Genomic DNA, 21,729 nt, shown 5'->3' on the forward strand with positions numbered 1-21,729 from the left:
GTATGGGAAGAAGTTTACATAGATTTTTAGTATTAGGTGCTTGAACAGTGGTTGCTTGTGAGGTCTAGTTACCTTTTCCTGGTATAATTATTTACCGCTTTAAGTGGTGATTCTTCATTTTAAATGCCTTCAGTTCAGTCACTCAGTCATGTCTGACTTTTGTGAGCCCAGGGACTGCAGCACACCAGGCTTCCCTGTCCATCACCAACTCTTGGAGCTTGCTCAGACTCATGTCCATTGAGTCGGTGATGCTGTCCAACCATCTCATCCTCTTGTCATCCCCTTCTCCTGCCTTCAGTCTTTCCCAGCATAAGGGTCTTTTCCAATGAGTCAGTTCTTCGCATCAGGTGGCCGAAGTATTGGAGCTTCAATTTCAGCATCAGTCCTTCCAATGAATATTCAGGACTGATTTCCTTTACGATCGACTGGTTGGATCCCCTTGCAGTCCAAGGGACTCTCCAGTTTTCTCCAGCACCACAGTTCAAAAACATCAAATGCCTTACCTTGCTTTAATATTCCAAGACCCAGCAAATCCTTTTTTTGGAAGAGGTGATTTCTACCTTTTGTGAAATCCAGTTCTGTTATCAGCTTCATGTGGGGCCGTCCTACTCTGAGGTTCATCGTTTAGGACACAGTGGTACTTTGTTGAGGTTTAGGAAGCAGAGAAAGGGGACTTGGCTAAGTTAGAGGTGAGGTGTCAAGACCACCACTTGAAGGGGAAAGAGCTTAGAGAATTTTAAAGTCACAGGAGTTACTAGAGGCAATAAATGTGCAAACAATGTGTCTGATGACCTCTGGGGAATTTAGTGTCTGGACACCTCACCTTTTTTCTGAAAAACGAATGTCCATGGTTTGTTATTCTTATGAAAGATATGATCTCTCAGCTATTAAGCAATAATATAGTCAGTCAAGGCAAGAATGCAGGAAGATAAACACTCCCTGCTTTGGAGCTGGGATGGGGAAAGTAGACTAGAAGTTAGTACAAAAATGAATATTAAAAATGTTCATATACTCTTTGTCCCAGTAATTCCATGCCTAAAAATTATCTCTAGGTTAAAGAGATGTGAGTTTATATGCAAACATTCACTGCAATGTTTATAGCAGTAGTAGCTAAGAGAGGATTTGTTAACGTAGTACATTTATGCGATACCCTTACAGTCATTTAAACATTTATGGAGAGTTTCATGATACAGTGAATTAAATATATGGAGTGTGCATGATAAAAAAAATAAACTAGTTAAAAGTATTCTTTTATAAGTTATTATATATTATATCAAACAAATGAACAAGAAAAAGATGGGAATAGCCACTAATATGTTGGTTATTCTGGATGACAGAGTTTGGGAGACCAAGCTGCCGAACTGTACTTTTGTTTCTAACTAGTAACACTTCAGTAAAAAGTTCTTCCAAATCTGGCCAGCCAGCCATATTTATGGAATTGTGGAGTATAGACTGTCAAAAGAATTTCTCCTTGAGTTTGATAAGCAACAGCGATGACTTCTTTTTTGAGAACCTGTGTAGTAATGCAGTTGCCTCGTGAATTTATCCATGTTTTCTTGGGCATCTGGAAGAGCGTCCTTTTACCTGAGACCAAAGCAGTAATACCTTAATGAGATCAGGTCTTACTCAAGATTGCAGCCTGGTGTATAGTGGAGTAGGTTGAATGCATACATTCTAATATTTCCGCACTTTTTAAAAAGCACGCATTGGGGTGATTACTGCTACCAACTATCCGGTAAGACCACAGTTTCATGTAGCAGGCAATGTATTATCTGTTTGCTGCTAAGTCACTTCAGTCGTGTCCCACTCTGTGCGACCCCATAGACGGCAGCCCACCAGGCTCCCCTGTCCCTGGGATTCTCCAGGCAAGAACACTGGAGTGGGTTGCCATTTCCTTCTCCAATGCATGAAAGTTAAAAGTGAAAGGGAAGTCACTCAGTCGTGTCCGACTCTTCACGACCCCATGGACTGCAGCCTACCAGGCTCCTCCGTCCATGGGATTTTCCAGACAAGTTTATACGAACATAAATTAGCCTCCTGCCTTTACACAAGGGTGTACATTAACTCCCCAGATTAACATAATTGGGAAAATGTGCTCCATATGGAGTTCTGAAGCTTCAGGTTTTTACATGGATCCTTTTCCAAAAGCCAGTATGATTCTTTTAATATATCACATGGCTCACAAAGAATGAATGTGCAAGTGGTATGCAACAGAGTGAGACTCATGGTGCAGTCTCTGGAACTTTTCCTTGAAAAGTTCATTGCCCTGCTTGCTCATTCTTAGAGAGATAGAATGAACTCTCTTTATCCTGATGACCTTCTGTTCAGGATTCTTTTTCTTGATTAAAGTTAGCTTTTAAAGAAAGGTAGAACCCAACTGCTCCTGAGTGGTCCTTTTTCCTTGCATAGAAACTTAGAGCCCATTCCAGGGCCTCACTTGACAGTAAAGTCATCACTTATCAGAAAGACAATGGACCAAAAGTTTTCTTTGCTAACTGAAGCCTGTTATCTTATTTGCAGTATGCTAATTTATAGAGAAAGAAAGAAAAAAAAAAAAGAATCAGTTTCTTGTCTGTTTGGATTACTTTTGCTAGCAAGTTTTAGAGGCGTTTAACTTCTGCAGTTAATTTCAACCAGTTGTGCTCAAAAGTCTTATTAATATACATGTTTTTGACTTAACACCAGGCCAAAAACAATCAAAACTGGATCTGAGGGCTTGGTGCTATTGAGACTCATTAGCTTCTGCATAGCAAAAACTCATTGTAATTTCTTCAGAAGTATAGTTTAGACATACACTTGGAGGAAAAAAAGCCCGAATCAGAAAAGAACCAGGATAAGAACACTCAAGGCTCTTTTTGTTTAAGATTTACTTCTTCATAGCCTAAACTGCTTTTTTCCCTGCACGCCGAATGCAATATTTAAATTCTGGTGCCAATTTCCACATTATTTACCAGGAGTGCACACGTCAAATGCAGCTGCTGATAGATACTTTTACTTCTTAGAATGACATCGGGTCCCAAACACTATTACTCGGGTCTTTTCAGAGTGCTTCTCATCCTATTGCTCATTCTTTACAGGGGTAGTAGAATGGTGTACCGTGTAACTGGGCACAAAACACGCAAAGAACTGACCAACTGATGCTTCCCGAGAGTCCTGAGTCTACAACCGACTGATACAGAGTCCCTTAACTTTTTTTTCTTTGCCTTTTCCTTTGGTGAAGAGCAGATTCTCCTGGGGGCAATCTAACGTTCTGATAAGAGGGTTACCTCCCAGGTTACCTCTTGCTGCGGGCGGGGCTTCTGTATACCCCCAGGACATCAGGCTGGAGCTGTCCACCTTCGCTTCACATTCTGAAAATGGGGAGGGGCCGCCCCCGAGTCACAGGCTTGCCTGTTCAGAGTACCTTCTTACACATTCCAGTCATCCCAGCTGTGCTATCTCGAGGCCACAGGGCCTTCGGGAAATCGCTCCGGAGAGGGGGCATTAAGTGGCTTCTACGCCTCCCACGTTTCAGCGCGAGCTTCCTACTGGGGGATGGAAGGAGACACTAAGCTCTACTCCTATGGAACACTGTTCGGTTCCGATTTACCCAACTCGGAGGCCACGGAAGCACACGGAACGCCGGCGACAACAGCACCGGTTGATTTTCCGCTCTTCCCGGCTCGTTCTTCCGCCCGCGCAGCCCTAGCCCCCGCCCCTCCGCCCTCCTCACAGGAACCAGCGCCCCGGCAGCTCCCGCGCTTCTCCCCTGCCACCCGCAGTGGCCTGCCTTTTATAGATGCCACAACCAATGAACGCTCTCCTTTCCTTCTGCCCGCCCGCCCGGCCAATCGCCGCGCCCCTTGTGTAATCTTCGGCTCCTCGACTACTCTCGGTTATTTTCGTTGTTGCTGGCTTTTTCAGGGGCTGCTTGCTCGCAGCCAGAGACGCTGCTTTTTTTTTCCGGGTTCGGAGCCGTTCCGGATGCTTTAGGCTGTCGGATGTCTGATCTCCGGATAAGTGAGGCGTTTCTGTACATGGATTATCTGGTAGGTGCGGGGCAGGGGTGGCGTGTCGCCCCTCGGACCTCAACGTGCCCGATGTCCCTCCGCCTGGAGGAAGAGCCTTTTTGCTTTCTTTCTTTGGGATGGGATGCCTTTGGGGTTCTTTCTCCCGAAGCCAGCTCTGGAGCTGTGCCGGGACTCAGAGGGGTGGCAGCTGAGGCCGTGGGACCGCAGCTCCCAGGGAGTGGTGGAACTGACAGGTAAAGGTGCGGCCCGGGCCAGCGGTTCTGTGGGACGAGGGGCGCACGGGCGCTCCCCGAGAAATGGGGCCGCGGCGGCGGGGCGTCTTTTGCCTGTGGTCGGTTCTTTGCTTCTCTCTGCACTCCTGCAGAGGACTTTCTTTCCCAGGAAGCAGGAGTTTTCCCCTCTGCCTTTAGCAGAACTCCAGGTACTATTAAAGAGCCATAACCGGAATGGCTTACTAAGTGCCCGGCAGCTCCGGTCATTTGGTTGTTATTAGATCTCTAAAGCTATGACCTCGGTCGCCGCGAGGTTTTAAAAGCACATTACCATATAGTAGACGGGACTAAACTACATCGCAGCCTGGGCAGAAAGGACTGGGTAGGCAGGCATTGCCTCGCCGTCCCTGCCGTGGATGCTTGTTTCTTACCCGGTGCACAGATTGGACCCTGTTTGTGCTTTTTAGGCCAGGCTTGTGTTGAGAAGTTTAGGTGGGAAAAATGTCAGCTCAATGTTGGGGCTGAACATTACTTTAAAAATGCACTTGATTTATGTGTGTGTGTATAATTATGCAAAATACCGCATATTGTCGAGAAATTATTTCCCCAGAGGTGCATGTTTGTGTTCACGCGGATCCTCATTAATGTTGGCTGTGTTCAATCCTAAACAATTACCAGGTTTACCTTTTCGTCTAGAACCCCTGTTGCAATGCAGAGTTGAAGTAAACGGTAAAGACATTGACCGTCCTGTCATCTTGCTGAACACATGCTGTTCAACAAGCATGTTGGTTTCTGCCTGCAGATTGGCCTGGCAGAGATTTGCCAGTGCCTTCTAGGAATTACACTAATGCTGTGTACTAAGAAAGACTGTGAATGCGTTCATAGTCAAGAAACGCTGGACAAGGACTGGTTTTGTAATGCTATCTTGTATTTGGGCTTATCTTCCTGGTTTGATGGGCTTGTGGGGAGGGGTGGTGACTGCAGTTAATACATGACCTTGTGGATCGAGGGGAGTCAAAAACTGAATTCAAATTCTGTTTTCTTCCTTTGTTGATGTCAGTAACTTCCTCTGTCTTTGTGATAAAGGGACATTAGATGCCCACAGTGTAGCCAGTTAAGGAGGTTATCTGATTGGGGGTTCTTTAAAATGTAAAGTGCTATGTAGGGTAAGAGACTTGTCAGATGTTTCTTAAAGACTATTTTCTGAATTAAGTAACTGATTATTTTGTAGCTTGTCTCGTACAGTACTGTGGTTTTGTCTTGCAGTTTGCCCGAATTAAAGCCAAAGTTTGTTGAGGATGATTAGGGAATTGGAAAGGGCAGCCTTACCTATACTAATGAAAGCTGATTTTGAATGCTTAGTTAAGTAGTTCCTAAAAAGGAACTTGCTCTTTTATTTGCTGAGTGAGTTTTAAAGTTGCAAATTGCATTGTAAACCTGTCTTTGAGGTGCCAAACCCACCACAGCAGTTAGTGGGGGAAAACAATTGGAAGACTCTGGTTAATTACTCAGGTTAATTTCCTGATGGGGAATGCTTGTGGTGCTCTAGATGACCTGAAAAGCAGATTCTTTCTTCCTCAATTTCCTAAATTATGTGTCAAAACCAATGGGCCCCAAATTTGACATGGCTTTTTTTTTTGTTTTACCTGCCACGCCCGCATATACCCTATGCATTTCTGTTTTAAAAAAATCATTATTTTGTCACCTTAGCTATGCTTTTTTAAAAATTCACAGGTGTAGTGAAACAGTCCCGTAAAAATCACTTGGCTAATCATTGGTGGTGAGGAAAAAACTCTTAAAGGAAATAAGTCAGTTCTGATGAGTGTGTCAAGTATCCGCTGTGAAAAGACTTAAGGAAATCCTTAAACATTAAAGGAAAAAGCCTCTGCAGGTGGTCTTCTGTGTTTACATTTTACTTAGTTATCAGAGAAAATGATGTTCCACGCATCATTCCTCTTGCCTTTCAGATGGACTCATTTGCTTTTCCATAGTTTTTATGTGGTGTTTATTAAAAACCAGTTTCTGAAAAGTGAAAGTCAATTTCGTTGTCTATCATCTTATTTTAAAAATCAGTTCCCAAGTTCTTTTGCGTACCTTCCAGAGAAAATACACTCCTTTCATTTCTAGTTTGACCCTTCAGATTTTGCTGAGCTTGTGGACTAGAGTAAGTGCTCTGTCCATGCACTTGACAGGGATAGTATGTATGCCATCTTTTCTTTTTAATCGGTATCTGACTTTCTTCTTATTGCTGCTGGAAGAAGAGGGAGCTGTGTGTGTATGCATTGTCCATTGTTCTTTGGGCTGGATGGCATCACTTAACCTTTTTTAATTGCAGGACAGTGGAAGGAAGATAAATGAGAGAAAGAGGTGCTTTCAATAAGACTGTGAATATTAAAGCAGAGGATAAAACTCTCTGATCTTAGAGGCTGCTGTTGATTTCTTAACTTGAAGGAAATGCTATAAATTAGAGGTGACAGATAAAGTGAAGCCCAGGGATAGTGCCTTTCTATTTAGAATAAAGTTTTGATTGATTTCAGTTTAGGGAACTACAATAATGGTAATTTATGTATCCTCAGTAATATAATGTATCACCCTGTACCCTATCTTTATTTGTTGAATGAATATGAGAGAGAAGGGACAGCTTTTCTCTCCAGCTTCTAAAGTAAGACAAGATAACATCTGTTTGGATTAGGTGTTTTACTCTGGGGAATGCAGAATGTATCTTTTACTCTTAACTTTAAGATTATCAAGGTATTTGTTTTGCCTGGGTGGCCATTTAAAAATAAAAATCTTGGTTTTCCAGTATTTAAATATAAAAATCTCAGTATTGACAGGCCATATACCTTTCTCCCATTTTAGGATGGGTTTTAAATGCCATGTTCACACCTGTCCGGTCTGTAGGTGAAGATTCTGTTGCTGTTCCAGTGGGCAGTACCAGCATCTTCCTGTTTCTCTTCTGACAGGTAGAACTAGTAAGACAGTGTGTGGAACTTTCTGAATAAGGAGAAAATAGTTACGCTATAATGGAAAACGTGTCTACCAGGTTTTCCTGGAAGGTTGGACAAAATCAACTTCTAGATTCCTCTCGGTTTAATATTCTTTATGTCCGGACTCATGTTGATTGGCTTGAATTTTACCTCTTCCCCCCCTTCTGCCATCAAAATAACATCAATAAAATTTGGTATGCTTTGTGTAATGCCAGTGATGATTACATGGGATGATAGAGGGAGAGTGATTTATAAACAGCATGTTGCTTTTCAGATGTAGAGTGTTAATATACTGTGGTTATGTTACTCATATTATTCTTATGCTCCCTGTAGAATGACTGTGACTGCCCAGTTTTAAAGATTGGGCTACCTTTAAATTAGTCTCAGTATATGGAGAGATTTAATGTCATCAGCAAGCAGGAAGTTACAAGACTTCCTTGAGGATTGTTTACTACCTATAAAAAATAAAATATGTTCCTTAATCCATCTAACAAATGTTTATGGGACCCCTGCTTTGTACATGATCCTGAAAGTCATGGAGGATGAGCCCCCACTGGGATCGCCTTGGTTGTGGGACTGGAGGGTTGTGGGTGGCTCTGCAGGAACCTGTGGCAGTGGACAGATAGGTAGGCGGGTCGGGGAAGAGGCAGCCTGTGATATGCTCCTTGGCTCTCTGTAGGTTATCTCTGTGTGTTTCTTTGTCTCATTGTGAACTGAAGTGCAAAGCTGGGCCTGAAAATGTGACATCTAAAAGTGCTTCTTTGGCTGCTAATTATCAGATAATGATCATTTCACCTGTATGTTGGGTTTGGGATCTAATAAGGCCAGCGTTCTAGGTTTCTTTTTCTGTATAGGTTGGTGAACCTGGCCTAGTTTCTTGGTCACAGGCTAAACCTGTCGTATAAAAATTTGTGTGTCAATAGGGAAGATCAGGTGAAAGAAGATAGATGGATCAGCACAAACCCATCACCATTTGCAGAATACAAACCAAATAATCAACCATCCAAGAACAGAAGCTCTTGATGTATCGATACACAGAACTCTGAGGTTCTACCAAGTTGTAAATGAGCCTGTTCTAAAAGAGGAGTGAAGGCACAGTTACAACTTTATCTGATGTTCCGTGGTCTTAGAAGTGTGTTGCTTTTTAACTGTGAATGACTATGAACAGTATAACTTACGTGTTCTATGTATGAAGTGATAATATAGGCCATATATTTTTAATCTTAACTGCAGCTGGATTAGTCAGTCACATAGGTGTTCTTTTATTAATAAATTATAAGATAAAAAGAGAACACAATAACTGGTTCTTTTAGCAAAAAAGTTTCAAAAATATCCAGACCGTGAGGCAGAAACTGCGATATAAGGCAGTAGCTCTGGTTCTCAACTGTCTGTGGTTCCAGGCTTGTAGCATGAATCCCAAGAGAGCACACATGGGGATGATTCGTGTCCTCTGGGAGCTTGCATTCTGAAGGATGCCTAAGCTGTGTGCTTGCAGGCATGCTGAGGGTGGGGGGAGTTAAGCATAGGTATTATGAGGATAAAATAGTTGTTACCGTTTATTGAGCCCATACTGTGGTGCCAGATAATGTAAATGCTTTCCAGACGTAATGCATTAAACCAAGGCTGAAAGAGGTTTTGTAATTTCCCCAAGTTCACACAGCTAACAAGTAATAGAGCTGGGACTGTGGTCCCAGAACCTTCCCTCTTCACTGCCTTCCTTCCAGCTTGGTGTTAAAGCTATTGGAATGCAGTTGAAGATTTTACAATGTATTTCATGTAATTACCATGTTACTTCTCCAGTCAAGAAACCAGGGGCCAGGAGCAGGCTGGTCGCTGTTCCGCTGTGCTCAAAGACTTGTCTCTGCTAAATGCCTGTTAAAAGGAAGGCTGGATAGAAAGAGAACTGTGTTGTGTCCTGAGCCTTCCACCCCGTGATGTCCTGACTCTGGGCACCTAGGTGACCTTCACCATCTAATGTTTTATCAAATAACCACACGTGGGTTTCCAGGCAGCCTTGGTACTCCGCCCCCTAGTGTCACTTCAGGGACACCTTCAGAGTCACAAGCCCCAGTCGTCTTTTTGAAGAGGTCCCTGAGACTCAAGATCTATTTGGCAGTTTATTTGAAATCTGCTGTGCTCCTTAAATAAGTGCTGCCTGTAAAGTGGGGCTTTGCCTAGCAGACATTAGGCCCAAGTGGCCTTTTGCTTATGAGTTTCTGTTGGGCAGAGTCTCCTGATGCTAAGGGTTTGCTTTTGAGGAAGAAAAGATTTTCAGATAAAATTTGGTAACTGCATTTTGGTTAACAAATGCTGATACTTCTCACAAATTGAGTTAAAAATGGGCTTTTATTCTGGAGCCTGTGGCCTCCTTACTTATGCTGTGGCTCTTCCCCTGGCATTTCCCCAAGTGCTTCTGGTGTTTGGTTGAATCTGAAAAACTCAGTTCTTCTTGACCCTGGTTTCTGAGTAACAGCAAAGTGAACACATTTGCTTCTGGCAGGATGGGCTTCATGGGCTTGTGGCTCAGAAGGGCCCCCATGCTTGGCTGAACGCTCTGTGGTTGCCATCTTAAAACTCTTAATTTTGGGCGCTTTGCAGATGTTTTCATTATCTGAATCTGTAACTTGTATCAGTGCAGGGTCCCTGACTATCTTGATTATCCTTTTATCACTAGAATTGAGTCTGATGCAGGGTGAATACGGAACTATATATCACGTACTGTGCAGAGTGTTTTTACCTGCATTACCCTATTTAATCCTTCCGGCAGTCCTGTTGACTAGATACTGGGAACTTAAGGCTCTGTGAGGTGGAGTAATGGCTGGGATCATGTAACTGAATGTCAGGGCTAGGGTACCAGCTAGCTTGGGGATTCCAAGCCCATGCATGTAAGCATTATTCAGTACTGCTGTAACTGGTAATAATTAATAGTTAAGAGGATGAGTGAGAGGGGCCATGATTCAGACACAGGACTGGAAATTGAGAGGTTACTTGATTGCTGCCGTCACCTGTGAGAAGCCCCCCGGGAACTCAGTGACAGCTGTGCTGCAGTTGAGGAAGTACACGTGTCAGTACCTTCAGGCGAGAGACTTCACTCACCTTTTGCACCCTCCTGCCCCCCCCCCCACCCCCCGGTGCACAAGCATGCACTGCACTTTGGTTCACAGCTAGATGCACATGATTTTGCAGGAACATCTCATTTATCAGACTCCTTTGTACCCATATTTGCTGGGGATGGTTCTGACTTCTAGATTGCTTCTCTCCGGGTCAGGGACTTCGACCCCAGCAATTGTGGCCATGTCTCCCCCAGAGGGATTCCCGAGAGTTCTTTTTGCACAGAGAGAGAGCAGCTTCTCCAGGCTCTCTGGTGGAGCAGTTGACAGTCTGGAGCCATCCCAGGACCATTGGTTGAGGTGCAGAAGGCCTGCACTTGTTCCTTGATCAGTCTGTACATGGAGTCAGGAGCTAAAGTAAAATACAATTCTTTCACAGTTTTATCTTAAATAAATGCAAATGCTCAGAAAAGTACAGAAAATGAGAATGCACTTCTGTGTACCTGTCTCCCCAGTTAAAGCTGTTAGTATTTTGCCATTTTAATGCTGGATGCTTTTTTAAAAAAGAAGCTTTAAGGTGAAAGCCTTCTGCTCTCCCATGCTTTCTTCATCCTTCTCCATGGTGACAACTACCCCAAAGGAAATAGGCATTGTTCTCATGTGTGGGTTTTTTTGTTGTTGTTGCATTTTTATTATATTTGCATATATGTGTAAACAATATTGTATTCTTTGTGGTTAATAATTTTAACAAAATTGTAACATATCACCTTATTGTCTTGAAACTTGTTTTATTTCTGAATTGTTTTTCAGTTCAGTTCAGTCGCTCAGTCGTGTCTGACTCTTTGCGACCCCATGAATCGCAGCACGCCAGGCCTCCCTGTCCATCACCAACTCCTAGAGTTCACTCAGACTCACGTCCATCGAGTCAGTGATGCCATCCAGCCATCTCATCCTCTATCGTCCCCTTCTCCTCCTGCCCCCTATCCCTCCCAGCATCAGAGTCTTTTCCAGTGAGTCAACTCTTCACATGAGGTGGCCGAAGTACTGGAGCTTCAGCTTTAGCATCATTCCTTCCAAGGAAATCCCAGGGCTGATCTCCTTTAGAATGAACTGGTTGGATCTCCTTGCAGTCCAAGGGACTCTCAAGAGTCTTCTCCAACACCACAGTTCAAAAGCATCAATTCTTCAGCACTCAGCCTTCTTCACAGTCCAACTCTCACATCCATACATGACCACAGGAAAAACCATAGCCTTGACTAGACAGACCTTAGTTGGCAAAGTAATGTCTCTGCTTTTGAATATGCTATCTAGGTTGGTCATAACTTATCTTCCAAGAGTAAGTGCCTTTTGATTTCATGGCTGCAGTCACCATCTGCAGTGATTTTGGAGCCCCCCAAAATAAAGTCTGACACTGTTTCCACTGTTTCCCCATCTATTCCCCATGAAGTGATGGGACTGGATGCCATGATCTTTGTTTTCTGAATGTTGAGCTTTAAGCCAACTTTTTCACTCTCCTCTTTCACTTTCATCAAGAGGCTTTTTAGCTCCTCTTCACTTTCTGCCATAAGGGTGGTGTCATCTGCATATCTGAGGTGATTGATATTTCTCCCAGCAATCTTGATTCCAGCTTGTGTTTCTTCCAGCCCAACGTTTCTGATGATGTTTTCTGCATAGAAGTTAAATAAGCAGGGTGACAATATACAGCCTTGACATACTCCTTTTCCTATTTGGAACCAGTCTATTGTTCCATGTCCAGTTCTAACTGTTGCTTCTTGACCTGCATACAGATTTCTCAAGAGGCAGGTCAGGTGGTCTGGTTCCCTCTCTTTCAGAATTTTCCACAGTTGATTGTGATCCACACAGTCAAAGGCTTTGGCATAGTCAATCAAGCAGAAATAGATGTTTTCTGGAACTCTCTTGCTTTTTCCATGATCCAGCAGATGTTGGCAATTTGATCTCTGGTTCCTCTGCCTTTTCTAAAACCAGCTTGAACATCTGGAAGTTCACGGTTCATGTATTGCTGAAGCCTGGCTTGGAGAATTTTGAGCATTACTTTACTAGCATGTGAGATGAGTGCAATTGTGCGGTAGTTTGAGCATTCTTTGGCATTGCCTTTCTTTGGGATTGGAATGAAAACTGACCTTTTCCAGTCCTGTGGCCACTGTTGAGTTTTCCAAATTTGCTGGCATATTGAGTGCAGCACTTTCACAGCATCATCTTTCAGAATTTGAAACAGCTCAACCAGAATTCCATCACCTCCACTCTCTTTGTTCGTAGTGATGCTAAGGCCCACTTGACTTCACATTCCAGGATGTCTGGCTCTAGATGAGTGATCACACCATCATGATTATCTGGGTCGTGAAAATCTTTTTCGTACAGTTCTTGTGTGTATTCTTGCCACCTCTTCTTAATATCTTCTGCTTCTGTTAGGTCCATACCATTTCTGTCCTTTATCGAGCCCATCTTTGCATGAAATGTTCCCTTGGTATCTCTAATTTTCTTGAAGAGATCTCTAGCCTTTCCCATTCCGTTGTTTTCCTCTATTTCTTTGCATTGATCGCTGAAGAAGTCTTTCTTATCTCTTCTTGCTATTCTTTGGAACTCTGCATTCAGATGCTTATATCTTTCCTTTTCTTGTCTTTTTTTTGCTTCTCTTCTTTAGGTTTACTAAATACTGCCATACATTTTCCAAAGTACTTTTACCACTTAGACTTATACCAGTAGTGTAAAAGGTCCAGTTATTTCGTATCCTCACCAATAGTCTTTACTTTGTCAGTCATTAATTTATTTTGATGAGTGTGTACCCCAGAGAAATTTAAAGTTGCCCAGAGCTACTTCCATGTATTCAGGCATGAGAACAATATAATATAGGAGGATCATAAGGCAGATTTTTCTTTTAATTTGAAGAAATTAATTGGCCATATTCTTCGGTTGTGTGATTTCACTTGAAAATCCTGTCTTGCTGAAGAGGTACTGTGGAGGTCAGTTGACCTGGTAGTAATTTCTGCTTTGCAAGCAACTCAGCGTATGGTTTGGGCAAACCAGTCAATGTCACTGGCTTCAGTTTCTTCATCTATAAAGAGGTGGGATTAATTAGATATCTAAAGTGTTTCTTTTATTTCAGAGTTTTCCTCAATCATCTTGTATCGGTCTTGGAATAGCTATCTGTTTTTCCATTCTTTCTAATTCTTTAAGTGAGTGATCATAAATTTGCCTTTACATAATTATCATTTATTCAAGCAGCTCTAAGTTTTTATAAGCTTTTTGTATTTTGGTAATGTTCTGGGCACTAGGGATATATAAGTGAATAAGACATTGGCTTGCCCTCAGAGAACTCATACTCTTGTAGAGATGAAAACTAAGCAATGATATTTTGGAGTGGCATATTCTACTCAGAGGGAAATACATGTTACTAATAGAGTATGTGAAAGGGAGTCTTAACCTGGACTTGAGGGCCAAAGCGAGCTTTTCAGAGGAGTCATTTTTAATCTGCAACATTGAAGTTGAGGAGTGTTGGCCCAATGACAGGCAGGGCCAGGGCCAGGCAGAAGGAACAGCATGTGCAGGGAGTTGGGGGTGAGTAACCCTATCGCTTTAAGGAACTCTCAGGGCTCGGTGTGGCTGGGGCAGAGTCAGGAACAGTTGGGTACACTTTGTTGCAGAGTCCACCTAGGGTCACATCGTGGGAACCTTTAAAGTTTGCCTAGGGTGACATGGTCAGGTCAGGTGGCAGTGTGGACAAGCGCTGGAAAGGGCAGCGGATGGGAGGCAGAAGCCTCGTGTGGAAGATGCTGTCCCGATTCAGGAGTGAGATGATGGTATTCACAGCCAGAGAGAGGCAGGAAGGATGCAGAAAAGTAGATGGATTTAGGTAACATCTGTGAATTGCCAGGATTTTGTAATTGACTGTAGAAGATGAGAACAAAGGAGATTGTAGGGATAATTTTCAGGTTTTTGATTTGAACATTATCCTGGTTATCTATTACTGAGTAACAAACCACCTTAAAACAGTAGCTTAATAACAGTCATTTTTTAAACTCATGAATCTGGAGGTGAATTGGGTTCAATTAGGCTGTTCTTGCTCAGGATTCCTTATTAAGTTACCATCAGATGGTGGCTGGGCGCATCTCAAGACTTCTTAGCATGCTGGTCTGGCAACATGCAAATCTGGGGGATTGGAAAAGGTGGACTCCTGGGGCATCTCTCTTCATGTATCTTTCTGCATGAGGCCCCAGGGAGCTGCACTGCCTCCATCCAGATTGAAGGCTCACAGAGTACACGTATCAGGAGAAACTGGTGGAAGCTACTGGTCTTTCTAACCTGGCCTCAGCAGTCGTGCAGCATCACTTATGTGGCACTCGTTCATCAAGGCAGTCACGAGGGCAGGAAACAGGCACCACCTCTTGGTGGTGGGAGGTCGAAGGATTTATGGGCATGTTTCAGAACCACCGTAGACATCACGGAGGCAAAATGGGTCATGGACTGTGGGTGGGAAGTCGAAGGATTTATGGGCATGTTTCAGAACCACCGTAGACATCACGGAGGCAAAATGGGTCATGGACTGTGGCAGGTGACCCCTGAAGGAACAGCACGTGGAAAGGCAAGTGAAGGCTTTGAGTTCAGAGTTTGTACTGCTTGTGGGAAGTCCAAGTTGAGATTCAGTGTCAGAATCTGAATTACGTGGGAGCTTAGAGGTGAGCTTTGGATGAGTTAAAAGCAGTATGTAACATTATTGTTACTTGCTGTGTGTGTGCGCGCGCTCAGTCATGTCTAACTCTTTGCAACCCCATGAATTGCGTAGCCCACCAGACTCCTCAGTCTGTGCGCTTTTCCAGGCAAAACTCCTGGAGTGGGTTGCCATTTTGTACTCCAGGGGCTCTTTGTGACCCAGGGATCAAACCTGCATCTGTTGCGTCTCCTGTATAGGCAGGCAGATTTTTTACCACTAGCACCAACTGGAAAGCCATATATATGTGTGTGTAACTATATTATTAAATTATCATTGTGAGGCACAGTGTTAAGTATCTTTCATGTATGATTTATTGCTTTTATCCTTTTAGAGATTGGAAACTGAGACTTAGAGAAATTATGTCATGCCTGCAATGTGATGGAGCCAGAATATGAACCGAGGTCTTACTAATGTCTGACCTTACATCCTTAACCGTTTGATGGTAACTGAAGCCATGGCCACGTCTGAGCTCACGCAGGGAGGGTTGTGCTCAGTATGGAAGGGAGAACCCGAGGAAGTCTAGTGTCTCTCTCAGGGCCGGTACATATTAGGCACGTGGTTTTCGTGGGATCAGCAAAAGGAAAGGAATCTTGAGAGAGAAAGAGAGCTGCAAGGTTGGGAGAAAACCTGCAGAGTGCTGCATCTCACAGGCTGACAAGGGAGACTTTCCGGGAGAAGGAAGTAGCCAATTGTGTTTCCCGTGGCCCAGAGATCATGGAAGAAGATGGCTGCATGGTGACCTTGGCCAGAGGCTCTCAGAGGCCCAGTGGGAAGTGAGGAAACGACACCGCTGCAGTCAAGGCTGTCTGGAAATTTCAGTGTGGATGAGAAGAAGGCTCAGGCTGGAACTGGAAGGCGACTAGGGACATTGAGGGACTGCTTTCCTTTCTAAAGGGGGCTGAACTTGAGATGGTTAAATGCCGATGAAGTGGAACGTGAGGTCGTCTTGCTGAGTGTGACTGAAATATGGTTGCCTAGGGGTTGGAGCTGAAGTAGCTGCAATGAAAGACCAGGGCATTGAGGACCAGGTCACAGATGCATTGGTTGTGGTGTGGAGGCCATGATCCAACAATGACAAAAATCTGATGTCTATGGTACTTTTGTTTTTTTCTCTTCCAGACTTTGTCTGGAAAGGAAGGTTTCAAGAAGGTGGACAGTTAGATTAATAAAAGTTGGGCTTTTTCTAGGGTGAGTTACTGGGTGGATAATGGAATAGAGGAAATTTAGGACAGGGGCAAGAGGTTGGTGGAAATGATAGACCACTGTGAGCTCCGAGTTAGTGGAAAGGAAGGAAGGGTGAGTAGAGGATGCGAGGATGGGTGGTGCTGATGGGACTGAACAATAGGTGTTATTTGGAATAACTGTTCAGAAAACTGAGAGAGAAAACTCATTGCGGGAGACGATAGGGTATATGAATTTAATTTTGCAGACATAGAGTAGTTTTTGGAGAGAAGGCTCCAATGTGTGACTGTGGTTGGCCTCGGGAAAGATGGGGAGCTTAGGAAGCAGAAGAGGAAATGAGAGAGAAGGCTCCAATGTGTGACTGGTTGGCCTTGGGAAAGATGGGAAGCTTAGGAAGCAGAAGAGGAAATGTACCCAAGGTGCTGGGTAGCGCACCCTTGTGGTTGACAAAGTCGATAGGACTTGGGCTAGAGCAAGAGGCTGAGGCAGATTCAGAAATTCTTGGTGAAAGAGGGGAAGGTTGGCCAATGTCCTTTGCAAGAAAAGGCGGATAGCACTAGATGTTGAGCTCATTGTCCTGAGTCTTGAAAAGAGTAGAGGAGAAGGAGGGCTCTGGAGATCCTCCAGGGTGACCTCCAGAGACTGTGTTAGGCCATAGGGGGCACTTAGGAAGCCTTTGTGGGTGTAGAGGAGTTTTTGTTTCATTGTTGAGTACAGCAGGTTCTGAGCTGCATTGCCTGCCAGGCTCCACCGCTGTAGACTTGGCAAGTTGCTTCACTTCTCATTGTCTCATTTTGCTCCTCTGTAAAGTGGGATAGTAAGAGTAACTACCTCTTGGGTTGGTTGTGAACATTAACTAAAATAGCACAAGTACTCTAGAACAGTGCCTGACATCTCTTTTTCTGCCAGCCCCCCCCCGCCGCACCCCCCCCAACCTACCCCCCATGCCCCCCGCCCGCCCACCTTACTGTTGTCCTAGCACCAATACGGAAAACCTCTTCAGTGTTATATATTGGCAGGCACTTTCTAAGGGCCCTGTGAGGTAGGTGTCATCTCTATTTTTCAGATGTTAAAACTGAGACATGGAAAGGTTAAGCAACTCGTTGAAGGAAATACAGCTAGGAAGTGGCAGAGTTAAGCTTTGAACCCAGGAAGCCCTCCCTTTTAACCAATACTGCACACTTAATGCATATTAACTACCCCACCATCCCGACTTCTACCACTGCCCCCTGAAACACCCCCTGTACCAACACCACCGTGTCAAGAGGGCTCTGTGGAGAGGCTGGCGAGGGACTGGACGTGGGAGAGGTTGGATTGCTGGAGAGGAGGCGCAGAGCCTCCGCAGAGCGTGGGGTAAAAATAACTGTAACATGGAAGATGGTGGAATCGGGTGGATGTTTTCCCTGAATAATTTGATGTAGCAGCTCCCTGGTCAGGCAGATGGGAGATAGTGGGCCTAAGCTGGTTGTGCTGCAAGGAGGGAGTCCTTGTTCAGATACACACATAGCTCAGTGACTTGATTCTGAAGACCTTCAGGCTACTCTTCTGCTAAGAGCAGTATTGCTTCCAAGGGAGTCTTGGTCCCTGGTGAGAGAGGGGACCGGGCTGTTTTAAGGGAGTCTGTCAGCATCTGACTCTCTCTCACGGGCTGTGTCTCCTAGGAGGCGACGTGCAGTTTAGGTCCTTCAAACCTTCCCGTACCAGACTCCCAAGGCAGAGCACTGGGGGTCGAATGTGCTGAGTCCAGAAGCTGAGGATGGCCCAGATCTTCCCAGTAGACCGAAAGCTGGTCAGTCTCAGGCAGCTTCTTGGTTTTGTGAAGGCAGCTTGCTTAGGGCTGGTTTGTCAGAGCTGCTTCGTGCCCAGGCAATCATGTAGTAATCTGGATGAATTGTTATTAAAGCTGTGAAGACTGTGTAAGCCTGGCTTCTGTCTGAAGTGACCACAGAGTGTAGTGTAGCACAAATAACTTCTGTTTGGAAAGTTCATCCTTTCCCTCTCACTCTACTCCAAGTCGTCTCTTTTGCAGTCTTCCATGGACAAGCCTGAATTGAGGCTCCCTCCAGGGCTGCTCCAGTAAGCTCACTGGACACTAACTACACAGAGGTGCCCAACCAAGGGGGCAAGCATGCCTGCGATCCAGCCCCCAGTCAGCTTGCCAAGGTCCCCACTGCGCACTGGCAGAGAGGTGCTGATGCACTAGCTACAGCCTTGCCTTGGTTCTCTGTTACTGGACTGAAGACAGTGTGTCACAGTGCAGGGCTGGGTTGTGGGCTTCTTTGTGTCCCCAGAGCCCGACATAGGTACACAAGACGGCTACTAAGTCAGTGGTTGGGCTGAGAGGCTGCACGGAGTAATATTTAAGGGCATGACCTTGGCGTCAGACCCCCTGCATTTGCATTCTAACTCTGTCACTTACCTACCGTGTGGCCTCTGTGCCTCAGTTTCCTCATATACGAAGTGGGCATAATACTACCTACCACTCAGTTTAAATACATCAATGTGAAAGCATTCAGTAGAGAGCCTAGTACCGTGAGCATGATAAATATTTGCTGTTACTGTATTGGAACTTTCTACATAAGACAAGAACTTAAGATACTGATGTCACCAAAAAGACCCCATTCTGATTCTATTCCTTTTTCTAATACCAGCTTTTCAAAAATCTTTCTGCCCCTACCTAATAAACATAGTGCAGAGTAACTAGGTTAAAAATACCGCAGCTGCTGATTCTTTGTGTTGGGGGTGGTTCTGTGCACTGGAGCATGTTTAGCCGCATCCCTGGCCTCTATGCCCTTGTTGCTGGCAACACCCAACCTCTCCCCCACCCCAGCCATGACATCAGAATGTCTCCAGATATTGTCAGTGTTCCCAGGGGGCAAAAAACCAATGTAAGAACCTCCAAACCAGACTATTTAGTTTCTCATAACTCAGTATCAGATTTCCAGAAGGAGAGAATCTGGTTGGCTCTGGTTGGCTCAGCTTGTCTCTGGGTCCAATTTGATCCAGTTAACTATAGCCAGGGCTTCAGGTCATATGGCAGAATCTGGCTGCCAGGAGGAGGGGGCACATCCTACTCCCAGATAAGAGGGATGGACAGATACTCTAGGAAGGTCTTTCCACTTCCTTAACTCCAGCGAGATGTTCTGGTCTGACTCTCTATTGTATTTGTAGGAGGTCTAGGGGGAAAAAAAATATTGCAGCTGCTTATTGATAGGTTAAGTAGCAGCTGTTTCTCATTTGTAGGGGTGAAAGGTCCTGGCATGGCAGAGGGTGGCCCACGTCCTGCCACAGGCTGGTTCTGCTGTTATATAAGTGTGGCCAAGTGAGTCAGCTCACTTGAAGGGGGTAAGTTTTCTGAGGTCCTACTGTAGACTGCACTGTTGCTTGGAACTCTCAACTTCTCTTTTGTCTCAAGCAGGTTGAGAGTCAAATTTCCGCTTTTGAGAACTTTTCTTCCCTTACGAGTGTTTCCTAAGATGCAGCATGTTATAGACAGCAGAGCACTGGGCTGATTTATTGGATAATGTTGTCATTTTGAATGTTTCCTGAATGTGCTTTTTTTTTTTTTTCCACATTACTGTGCTGGATGTAGAAAACCTCTTGTGATGTTTGAAGTTCTCTTCCTCCCTATTTTACATAGAACTGTTGTACATCCCTGGTGTTCACCAGTAATATTTCTTAGTGTAAAATGATTTTCCCCATGACTTATTGGGTTTAAGATGTGTGTTCTAAAGACGTGGTCATTGAGACAGGATTATTCTATCCTTCCTGGGCTTCTTTTTGGGTTTCCTGACTTTTCAGGGCCCCTGTGAGCTGATCCTGGGCTGTGGGCAGGATTACTTCATGAGCCTGAAGAGGAGCTGTTCTCTGTCATTTTTGTGGACTCAGGCTGCAGTTTTTCTGCAGTTTTTATATTATTGTGTGAGTGATTTTAAAACAACAGCAGCAATAGCAAATGAATATTCTTTTAAAGGTGAATGTGCATGCAGATATAAAGAACAAATTAGTGGTTACCAGTGGGAAGAAGGAAGGAGGGAGGGGCATGATAGTAGGGGAGTAAGAGTTACAAACAATTGTGTGTAAGCTGCCAGCATATATTGTACAACTTGGTAAATTTAGCCGTTATTTTATAATAATGTAAACGGAGTATCATCTTTGAAATTTGTGAATCATTTTATTGTACACCGGTAACTTACATAATATTGTATATCAGCTGTACTTCAATTTAGAAAGTCTCTGTGTAGATTAAATCAAAATAAAGAAATTTCAATTAAAAAAAGGGTGGTAGCATTTTCTTGGATTTTCAACATTAGCAAGGACTTTTCTTTACTAAACAACATTTCAATCGCTATTGATTTGCTTGAAATGAAACATAGTGACTTTAGGTCCTCAATTTTAATTAAGGTGTGCAGCCCTGTGTTCAAATACCTAGTTACAGTAGAATAGGTATCTGCTAGGTTTTAAAATAATTCCCTGAAGGATATATGCCCAGATTAGTTTTGGGAAAAGTAAAGTCCTATTTCTACCCTCCCCGACCCCTTCCCCATCTTCTCGCTTCTCTTCCTATCTAACTTTCCTCATGCCACAAATGCTTATTCTTTTAACAGTAATTTTATTAATCTCCTTGATTATTATAATTAACACAATAACAAATTGGTCACAATTTGCTATGTTACAGCTTTTAGCAAATAGAAAACTGGCAGACAAGCTAGATCAGGATCTCTTCCTATGTCAGCCATCCAGTGCATGCCACGAAGTAGTAGTCGTGCATCAAATCCTGAATTAACCCAGACTTTTGGTCACTCAAAGATAAAGCACTAACAGAAGTAAAACTCACAGTGAACATCTCTGGCTCACAGACAAGTATCTTTCTGGCCAGGTATGCCTTCTAGAACCCAGTGGCCCAAATCAGTCAGGACTTGCTCAGATTTTTTAGTTTTCAGAGGAGATCCTAAATATTTATTGTTTTATGGTTTCAAGTAATTATTCCGTCGGAAAAAGTGCCAACGTTTATTTGCCCATAAAGTTTTCCCCCAAAGTGTTCCACTTTTTGTTAAACAGCAGGGAAGGTTTTCTGTGTAATTAAAACCTTAAGAGACTCTGAAAACTGAAACACGGAGAATACAATTTCTGCATGAAAACTTGTGGGGAAGGAACCCTTGTTTAGGAAAGTGAGCCAGGAGAAGGATGGAGGGAACTGATGAGGGCCCTAAGGTGGGGGGGGGGGGCAGGAGAACCTGCTTCCTGCATGAAGGTGGCAGCAGGAGAATGTCCAGGGTATGATGTCCTGAAGGCCTCTGCCACCAAGCATCCTTAGCAAACGTGGGCTCTCTCCACTTCCTCTCTCAGTTCCCACCTCTGTCAGTGTGGCAGCAATGGAGGCGGTGCTGTCCCAGGAGAGGAGGGGGTTCTACCGTGTGTTTGCTAGATTTCCACAGAGGGGCCAGGAGATTCAACAGCCTTCTAGTGAGATTTTTTTTTTTTAACATATCTGGTAATAAGTCCATTTTATTACTGCCATTTGTCTCCATGGAATTTTTGAGTGCATCTACAATAAAT

The 21,729-nt window shown here is 44.0% G+C and overlaps 1 protein-coding gene across 3 annotated transcripts in view; it reads left to right on the top strand.

Moving 5' to 3' along the window:
• Positions 3,882-21,729, top strand: part of ARL15 (ADP ribosylation factor like GTPase 15) — a 491,463-nt gene continuing 473,615 nt past the window's right edge. For all 3 annotated transcript variants that reach the window (XM_018065561.1, XM_013972780.2, XM_018065559.1), the window contains exon 1: positions 3,882-4,028. In XM_018065561.1, the coding sequence (XP_017921050.1) occupies positions 3,981-4,028 (48 nt within the window). In that variant the 5' untranslated portion in view covers positions 3,882-3,980. The remainder of the gene's footprint in view (positions 4,029-21,729) is intronic.

Source organism: Capra hircus, chromosome 20 (assembly GCF_001704415.2).
Source record: "Capra hircus breed San Clemente chromosome 20, ASM170441v1, whole genome shotgun sequence".
In the NCBI taxonomy this organism is placed as follows: Eukaryota; Metazoa; Chordata; class Mammalia; order Artiodactyla; family Bovidae; genus Capra; species Capra hircus.